We start from the raw sequence: 10626 nt of genomic DNA, 5'->3' as shown, positions 1-10626 counted from the left end.
CACAAAATCGAAGTTCAGTGGTACTTCATTTCCTGAACTTAATTTAGTCTATGATTTTGGAAAAGATGACCATGTTTAAGTTCATGTGGGAAAGATGGTTATACTTGGGTTTGTCACCCATTGCAGAGTTTGTAAACAAAAACAAGATTAGGCTAAGTGCTTCTGTTTGTGAACTAAACTGCTAACAAACAAGTGCTCACAAATGATGGCACCACTGTATTTAATGACAATGATCAAATAAAAGGATCAAACAAAAAGCTAGCTTTTCCTTTTTACCAAACTATGAGGTAAATCTACAGAGCTCTATTAAAAATGGAAAAAGGTAAACTTTTAAAAATAAATTTTCATGAGAAGTTTAAAAAGGGGCAGGTGACACATGCCTGTAATCCCAACACTCAGGAGGCTGAGACGGAAGGATTATCATGAGTTTGAGGCCAGCCTGCACTATACAGTGAGACTCTGTCAAACAAACAAACAAACAAACAAACAAACAAGAGGCAAAATTCAACAGAAAAACACAATGATGTAGTTATCTTGGCTCATGAAGCAGAGGAAGAATTGAGACTGACAATACACTTTTAATCAGACAAACAGGAGCTGTTTCTATGTAAAAGTCAAAAGCAGAAACAAGTTAAAAACATTACAAATCACACAAATCATACAATTCTAATGTTTTATAATATTCTCAGAGAGATTTGAATACACTGCACTTTTACAAATACTTTACTCAAGAATATTTTCATTTTTTCACACAAAAAAGCGGTAACATTTGTCTGAGCTCTGAGAGGGCTGACTACTGTTGAAGAAGGTAAAGGAGGATTTCTATCTAAGGAGCCACCACTCCTTGCAGCTCTCAGAGGCTTGCTGATTACATGTCCCTCCTGAAATACGACAGTCAGACAGAGAGAGAGAGAGAGAGAGAGAGAGAGAGAGAGAGAGAGAGAGAAAGAGAGGAGACAGAGAGAGAGACAGAGACAGAGAGAGACAGAGAGAGAGAGAGAGACAGAGAGAGAGAGAGAAAAGAGACAGTGTGTTTAGGAAAGCAATCAAATTGTATTATGCAGAACACACACACACAACATCTCTTTTTCTATTGGACACAAAAAAACCCCACTATTTGGCATGCCAGCTCCCCCACCAACATGGCCATTAAATTAGACACAGGAAAGACATAGGAGTGGAGCTTTCAGGTCATTTTCCTGGGACAGTGCACAATATTAATTCCTCATCATTTCCCACTATAGTCCCTGCATTACATGGTATTCCACTATTAAGTAACCTCCTAGCATTCACTCATTTAACCAATATTTACTGAGTTCTTACTATGTGCAAGCCAGTGCACATAGTGACACTATTCAAGTCAGTGGTAAGGCAGCAACAACAGAAACCATTTTATCTTATCCTTCTGATAAGATTAATTCACTGTATTATTTAGAGGCAGATGTGTATTATTGAAATTTGCACAACCACACTTTAAGTTATAAATAGTTAAAAGAGTAGTGAAAAGTCAGATACAGATTTTAAAAAGTGTCTGGATGTTACTCTTTTTGGAACATAAAAAAAATACCAATTCAGTAGTTACATTAACACCAGTGCTTATCAACAAGACCATGCTTACATGTCTTCAGAGTCAGAAGGCCCTTCTTTAAGGTGTTCATCTTCGATCTCATCCATTTCAAGATTGTCTCGCTGAACATCTCCTACAGTGGGAACATCCATCAGGGTTCGGAACAGCTTTGAGAGATCTGGAAGTGAACATGTCCTCAACATCTAAAAAGAGTCAACAGATTACTTACTAGAAGTAAGAGAATTAAAAATAAATAAAATTAGAGCCAGCAAAAGTTATATATAAATCCTATTTTTAAGAGCTAGTGGATTCAAAGGTAATTTGCCCAAGATTACAACCTACTTCTTTTATATTTCAGCTTGGCATTTTGTCACACAACAAACTAAACTCATGAGTTTAAGATTTAGCACACAAAAGTCCATTTAAGTCACTTCCAAATGGGGGAGAAGGGTTACTTAGGTAGATATCTGGCCTGGAACTGGAAATGTGTTAGGAATCAGTCAGCACTAGGAAATCCCCCTTCTCCTGTCTTCACCCATGGCCCTGTTCTGAGTGGCTCTCTCACCTTCCTATGGTTAGCTCTCCCCACACAATCTTGCTGAAATGCTGGAGTGCACTCTCTGAAGTAGGGCAAAGCACAATCACACATCCAGTAACCCTGGTACTGCTTAATCACTGGAGTTCTGCCTAGGTAACAGTGGTTAAATTAGAGGGCTCAAATCAGTGGAAGGAAAGCTTAGCACCGCTTCTCTGGGCTTGGGACTGAGATTGGAACATTGGAAGCACAAAGCACTTTGATGTCAATGATAAGAATCACTCATAACAGTGGGGAGGAGGAACTCAGCCAACTGTGTTGCGAAAATTAAAAAAAGCATATAGTTGAGGTGTTGAAAATGTAAATTTATGTTGGATAAGAACACAGATAATAGTAATAGACTGTTTGCCAGCCTTTCAACAGTTAGAATGTGATGATTACAGGGATATGAAACAAACAGCCAGTTTTGGAGGTGGGTTAAGCGTAAAGGAATTTGTGAGTTTCGAAACATGATTACTGAGGTCCTGATAAGAATTCTACACCAGATGGAAGACTGTAAAGAAAACATAGTGCTCACCATATTAATAAAAAAATTATGTATGTGGCCAATTTTATTAGTACAATCTGCTTTTTGCAAAAAAGGATACATTCCCATTATTTGAGCCTAATTTACATATTATAGCACTTAAGGGAAAAATGGTGACAAGTGACAAGTTGGTAAAGTGGTAAAGATATGTTTTAAGCCATTTAATAATGGCACTGAAAATATTTATTTTGCTCATTTCCCAATGTCAGGAAAATTTACACTTATTTTATGCTTCTAGTCATATATAGTATAAACCAGAAATATATAAAATAGGCTCCTAGAAAGTTTCATTAGGTAATTATTAATCAACAAAAGTAAATAGCACATACGCATTATACATCTAAATCTTATGGGGCTACCTGAAAGGGTAATATTTTTTTTTTTTAGGCTAAGAAAAATTTTAGCTGGCTCTGAAAATATATACTTCTAGATCATTCCTTTCATCAATTAAAAAAACTTGCACAACTCACCATTAAAAGATAAGGTCAGAAAAAATTTCAGGTCATTTATACCCAGTTACCTGACAGCTATCAAAAGGATAACCTCTTTACGTACATCTCACTCACTGATAAGACTTGTGTTGTTCTTAAATAGAATTTTTCCATCAGTCAAAAATTTAGCCACCATATGCCCAGCTAATATTCCATAGCTTTACTGTCTACAGAAAGAAATTCTTCTGTAAATATCAGTTCACCTGAAACATTGTCTTGAGATCTTTGTTCATTTACAGTTTTCGTTTTCGAGAGTCTCTGGACCATAAACATATACATTGTGTTTTGTATCAGAAAACCAAACAAGATAGTAATGTTTTATAGAACCCTAAAACATTCTTAAAAGTGTATGTTACCTTTAGTTAGTTTTCTTCTCAAAAATAAAGGGGTTTGGGGAGATAGGTCAGCAGTCTAAGCATCTGCCTGGCAAGGGCAAGGACCTAGGTTTGATCCCCAGTACCACACACATGCTGTGCAGGCCTGGGAACCCCAGGTGCACTGTGCCAGCTGGGGAGACTGAGACAGAAGAATCACTGTGAGTCTGAGCTGCGTAGTGAAACCCTGTACCAAATAAATAAAGATTTTAAAAAATAAAAAAGGGGAACTACATACAACAGTTAAGAAATGAATGATAGTAAAGTACCAACCTCCTTAACAGAAATTTATTTGTATTTTTTATTTTTTAAATCTTCTCATCATCTTTATTTTTATTATGTTTATTTATGTGTGTGTGTCTGTGGCCAGCTCAGCCCACCAGGGGGCGGGGCTGGCTGACATGTGGTGCTGGAGGATTGAACTGCGGTCCCTGTGCTTTGCTAAGCATGTTCTAAGTAGGTGCTTTAGACCACTGAGCCATCTCACCAGCCCCAACCTCCTTAATAGAAATTTAAATCAAATTAAATTTGAAAGAATTCTGTTAACTCACTTTTTCATTTTTATAATTTTTCATATAAATTATGAATTGATAACACTCAGGTACATTATAAAGTGTTTGCGATGGACATATTTGTTGAGCCTGTTTACTACAACTGAATTATACCACTGTTCTCTCAAAATAGCTTCAAGTAATTCCTCTCTTCAGCCCATGAACTTGATTAAAATTAACAGAATAAAAATTGTGAACATTATCAGTAAGAAATACTATATAAGAATAGACACTTTAACAAACCAAAAGAACTGACTCTTAATGCACATGTGCTCCTTATAAATGGTACATTAATCGTTGTTTTTCATCTTGCATTTGCTAGGACAAGAAAATTTTTCAAATTTTCATACTGCTCAGTTTTTCCACTCCACTAGCTGGGCAAGAAAAGTATCAGCAGAACACATCTGGTCTCTCTCCATCCCTGACTCTCCTGCAGCATGAAGGAGAGTGACAGCCGAGCAGACAAACTGGAGGGAAGATGGTGATGACAAAGCACACACCTTTCCTACTGCCTGGGTACGGGGTGTGCGCATCCTGCTTCCCTGAGGGCTGCGCTGAGCGCATAAGTCAAGTCAGGCCCATGCCTGCCTGCTGGGAGCAAAAGAGGGATAATTTTCAAAGTCTCTTTGAAACCAGATCTTACAGGGTATAAAGCTCATTGTGAGAAATGAGGATTATTCTGCAGATTCTAAGGGTCTCAAGGACAAGTCACTGGAGAAAAATATCAATCAGTATACTTTTGGATAAAACTAGGCCAGATTTTCTGGCTAGCTTTATCAGGAATAAAACTAGTTTAATGACTGCCTCTCATGTCACCATCTTAACTGGCTACAAATTTGAAATGCAGCTAAGAGGTAATTATCTAACTCAACTTCCTTCAGTTTTTATGGGATTATAAATCAACAGGATTCTAAAATACTACTACCATATTTTGATGTGAAGTTTTCTCTTAGAATAAATGCACAATGTTGATTAATCTTTAGAAGTGTTCATACATTTCCCTACAAAGGATACCAGTTAATCTTCTAATTCTTTATTATGAAAGCATGCATTCTAGCCAGGAGCAGTCTCTGAGGAGTAGCTCTATGAACCTAATGACTAATTCTGATGAGGTGAAGGAGTGGTGCTCACAGGAACTTCTTTTTTGGAGACAGTCTTGCTATGTACTTTAGGCTGGCCTTGAACTCACTATATAGCCCAGGCTGGCCTTGGTGATCCTCCTGCCTCAGGTTGCCAACTGCTGGGATTGTGTGTGTGTGTGTGCGTGTGTGCATGCTGCCATACCCAGCAAATTACATTTTATCAAATTATTTATCAACACTTAATATGGAATATATTTAATTACCCATACTTGCCAATCATAAGCATAAGCACAGGATTTTTGTCTGTTTTGTTTAACACTGTAGTCTCAGCATTTAGAAAGGTACACTACTTGGCATATAGTATTTAATTGATATTCACTGACTAATCTGCTAATAGTAGCCTGCTAGACAGTAAGAAAGGGAGGGTGGGAGCTTCTACAAATTTATCCTGCTGCCACTTGTAAGGATAACCTAACATTCTTACACAGTTTAGACTTTTAAATAAACAGTGATCCTTAGAGGATATGCCAAAGCACTGACTTTAAATCAAATATCAAATATCTTCTGGAAGTGGAACACAGTTCTCTTGCACCAATTTGTGCTCTGAGTACTTCACTAGGCCATGGTTGCAACACACAATGTTTACCTTCCTTTTGCGGAGGTACACGAACCTAACACATTTGAATTCCTTTTTCCATTCCTTTTCCCTCTCTTCCCTCTTTTGATCTTGTATTTGAGAAAATTTTATTCCTCTGCTTAGCGATATTTATTTTGCTTTCTATTTATAATACGTGTTTCCCCTATAAGAGAAATCATATGATAGTTAAGCTTGCATGTCTGATTTATTTCACTTAACATTATAGTATCAAGGTTCATCCATTTTCCTATAAAGGATACCAGTTAATCTTTGCATAGGGCAGAGTAATTCTCTATTGTGTGAAAATACCACATTTTCTCTGTTCATTCATTTTCTAATGGACAAGTCTGCTGTTTCCACCACTCAGCTACTATGACCTGGGCTGCCCTAAACATGGGACACATACACATATCATTGTAATATGATATCGTGAATTCATTTGGGAAGATAGATAGAAAAAGAATAACAGTCAAATGGAATCTTTCTTTCTTTCTTTTCCCCTCCCTCCCTCCCTCCCTTCCTTCCTTCTTTCTTTTTTGCATTTTAGGGAAAGATCTACAGGGTGTTCAGGGTCTCACTACCAGATCAGACTTGTAGTGATCCTCCTGTTTACAGTCTCCCAAGAGCTGGGATTACAGGTACACATTACTATGCCCAGTCTCAACTGCCATCTCAGCGCACCCTGGGGGCGGGGCTGGCACAGCAGGCCCAGGGATCAAACCCTTGGTCCCTGCGCCTGCTTGCAGGTGCTTTAATCCACTGAGCTATTTGGCCATCCCTGGAATTTCTAGATTTAATTTTTTAAGGACTCTCCATATTGATTTCCAACCCTGCAGTAAAGACATTTCTTCAATAAACTGTTTCCCAAACTAACTGGGAATCTAGCTATCCACATGCAGAAGATTGGATCTAGACCAGTATCACCCATGTACATTAAACTAAAATCAAAATGGGTCACAGAACTAAATCCTAAAAGAGACACTTACACATCTGGAAGATAAAATAGGTAAGTTCTTGAATCTATAGGCTTTCTGAACAGAATCCTGATTACACAGGAAACAGAATCAACAAATAAAATCATATCAAATTAAAACCTTCTGCATAGAAAAAAAAGAGTGAGTTTGTCAATAAAACTTTGAAAAAAAAGAAAAAAAAAGAGTGAAAAGAAAACCTACAAATGGGAAATAATTTTTGCCAGCTATTTCCTAGACAGAGAATTAAAAAATAGATGCCCAAAATAAAAAACCCTCAGTAAAAAATGAGAATGTGAAATGAACAGACTTCACAGAAGTATAAATAGCCAATAAACACATGAAAAAATGCTCAATATCACAAGCCATTAAAGAAATGCAAATTAAAACAACATCTTACTCCAGAAAGAATGGCCATCATTAAGCAATCAAATGGTAACAAATGCTGGTGAAGCTTCAAGGAAAAGGAATTTTACCTCTACACCGCTGGTGGGAATTTAAACTGATTTCTACTTTTAAAAGCCTCCTTCTAAAAGATTTTTAATCAAGATTCACCACTGACATGGTGTGTTGTGCTGGCCCCACCCCCAAGGTGTGCTGAGACCACGATTGAGACTGGGTATAGAGGTGTATGCCTGTAATCCCAGCTCTTGGGAGGCTGAAAACAGAAGAATCACTAAGTCTGATCTATGTAGTGAGACCCTGTACCAAATACAAAAAAAAAAAAAAAGATTCACCACTGATGAATTCACTGCCCTAATGGAACAAAGAAAAGGAAATGTGTATGGTAGAGAATAAACTTTAAAGAACGCCTCTACCTTCTACTGTTTGGTTTTTTTTTTTTTTTGCCTATACCTTTATCAAAATAAAGTCATATTTAGTATTGCATAAGCCAATAATGCATAAGAAGGTTCTAATGAACACACTCTATCCATAAATTTTTCAGAAAATATTGAGTACTACGCTGTGTTACACATGGTGATAAAAACAGACCTAGATCTTACTTTATGAAACATCTAGGACAGAGAAATCTTCTGAGTAGGAAAATTTTGAACCTGTGAAAGTGGCCATCCTAGATGACTGAGCAACTATGGCCACAGAAAAGATAAAGGCTTCTTTTAAATTTCATAAAGCTTAGATTTCTGCTGGAATGAGACTGAGGAATGGGTGGAGAAGGGAATAAGGTAAGGGGCAAGGAGGGACATAATGAGAGAGTAATACTAATGGTAGTAGTTGTGGTAGAGAGAGAAGGAGAGGGAGAAGGAGGAGGGAGGGAGACAGAGAGATGAATCAGTGAGGATTGAGATAAGTTTTTAAATACTTTTTCAATGGAGTTCACTGAATAAACAGAAGAACCTAAACATTTCAAAGACTCTTGATCTGAGCTATAAAACTTTGAGAATATGTTCCCTCGAAAGTAACTACCTCTCTATTCCTTCTCTAACTACATTAATTTTTGAACATTATGTCAAATTTTAGAGCATTTTCTTCTATAATAAATTCCAAGGTTTGTCTGGAAAGTTCTCTCGTAAGAAAATCATGGCAAAAAATTCAACACCACTGTTCTTTTCTGTTAAATAGCAAGAAACTACAATTTTTTAGAGAAGTTAGTCTATTCTCTATGTAAATGGATAGGATTAGTCTACCTTTGGCTTCATGGTACATATGTCCCCCAAAATCTACTGTGACCTTGGTAAAATTCCTTCACATTTCTGTACTTCAATTTCTTCAAGTAAGGATAGTTTCAGTAATTACAGGTTTCAGAGAGATTTAAATTATATGTAAAGTAGGTAAAACAGAATTTAGCAAACCACAAGTATTCAATAAAGATAGCCAGCTACAGTTACACAAATAATCAGTACTACACTTTTACCTGAAAAATCACCGTACATGAGAATGTTTCCCAAGAGATATATGGTTTGATTTAAAAAAACTGGGCATGGACATAATGAAATTTGGTACTTCTGTTTATAGTGAGAGAACAAGGTAAACATACTAGCAGACTTTTTCCACAACTTAATCAGTTATTATTCAACAACTATATAAAGAAATTAACTTTCAATATTTATGAATGTATTAGACAGATGCTCATAAAGACAGTTCATTAGAAAGACAGAAGTGGAGTGTATCAGTACTTTCCACACCCATGGAAAGTGTCATATAACATGCTTTAAACGCTATAGGCCCCAATTAGATCAACTGCGCTCTGGGGCAATGTTTCTTGCAGGGACTGAAGACTACCACCAGCAGAATCGCTGATAGTCTGTGTCACAAATGTGTATTCCTGAGCTCTGCTTCAGCTACATTAAGGCAGACACCCTTATGTGTGGGGTACAGCACTCTGCAGCTGAGACAAGCACCTACATAATGCCCATATTAAACTTTTAGAACCATTAGTTTATAGTTCAAAACAAATTGATTACAGAATCAACAAAGAAGCTTTCATGAATTGTAGTTCTGAAAAAGAATTAAGATGTATAAGGTACATGTACCAATCCCCACAAGGAATGTAATCATCGTGTACCACAATATTAAGAAGACATTTTTTTAAAACTTAAAAAAATATAAAGCTGTAGTTTTCACTGGAAAATCCTCTGAAATCTACCTTCAATAAAAGTGGCTAGTCACCTTTCCAGACCAGTATCTTAATGAAACTGCAGTCATTTTCCATTACAAATTACAAACCTTAACCATGTAACTTCCTCACTTGATTTCGAAGTTACATTAACCTTTAGTCAATGAACAATGCACATGCGATTGTACCACGTACACTGAGTAACTGCTATGGGAAAAAACACACACTAAAATGGAGCTACTGAAATATAAGCAGCTTACTCATTTAGTAAACTAGTTTGTCCTTATGTAAATCAGATCATGAGAAAACTATAACTTTATTTTTATTTTTAATTTTTTTTTTTTTGTCAGAACTGGGGATTGAATTCCAGCCCTTGCACTTACTAGGCAAGCACTTATTATACTGAGCCATCTCCCAGCCCCAAAAAACTGTAATTTTAAATTATTTTATTTTGATCTTTTATAAGTTTACTCTTGGGTTGGCCAAATAGTTTAGCAGATTAAAGCACCTGCAAGCAGGCACAGGGACCGGAGGTTCGATCCCTGGGCCTGCTGGGCTGGCCCGCCCCCCAGGGCGCGCTGAGACAGCAATGGAGACTGGACGTGGTGGCGCGCACCTGTAATCCCAGCTCTTGGGAGGCTGTAAACAGGCAGATCACTACAAGTCTGATCTAGTAGTGAGATCCTCAACACCCTGTAGACCCTTCCCTAAAATACAAAAAAAAAAAAAGTTTACTCTTAAGGAGTTAATGTTATGCCCTCACTTTTACTAACTCACTCTACTATAACTCTCTCATGCAGTCTGCCATGGTATTTACAGCAGAAAGGTACTGAAGTTTTCAACTATTGCAAAACTATGTATATAAGAACCACAGAAGTTTCTTAGAGAAGTTGCAATAACACCTTTTTTCATGAACAATTTATATTTTGTCTCCTGTGAAGAATATGGCAATGCTTATAATTTTCTTTTTATTTTGATTACCAGATAGATAAATTCTTACATTCAGTGTTAATAGCTCTATATAATAGCTAATGGCTTGGTGATTTGTAATGCAGTTTTTTTCAGTACAATCCAGATTATATCTGGATATAATCTTCAATCCTTCTTGTCCGAAACAGGGTATAAATTTTGCAAAGGAAGAACAGACTCCTGGTAACTCTGCTTTCCCCAAAGTCATAACTTAGAGCCCCTTCAATGATGATGGAAATCAACATATTATTCTGGTTTTTTTTTTTTTTTTTGTTTGTTTGTTTGTTT

General features: G+C 36.8%; 1 protein-coding gene across 1 annotated transcript in view; it reads right to left on the bottom strand.

The window, feature by feature from the left end:
- Window positions 1–10626, bottom strand: part of Nek1 (NIMA related kinase 1) — a 227734-nt gene that overhangs the window by 14008 nt on the left and 203100 nt on the right. The window contains 1 exon segment of the mRNA XM_023700104.1: window positions 1619–1770. Coding sequence (XP_023555872.1) covers window positions 1619–1770 — 152 coding nt within the window.

The sequence above is a fragment of the Octodon degus genome, unplaced genomic scaffold (genome assembly GCF_000260255.1).
Source record: "Octodon degus isolate 3935 unplaced genomic scaffold, OctDeg1.0 scaffold00121, whole genome shotgun sequence".
Classification (NCBI taxonomy): Eukaryota; Metazoa; Chordata; class Mammalia; order Rodentia; family Octodontidae; genus Octodon; species Octodon degus.
The sequence above is the reverse complement of the archived record's forward strand: the minus strand, read 5'-3'. Positions and strand labels throughout refer to the sequence as shown.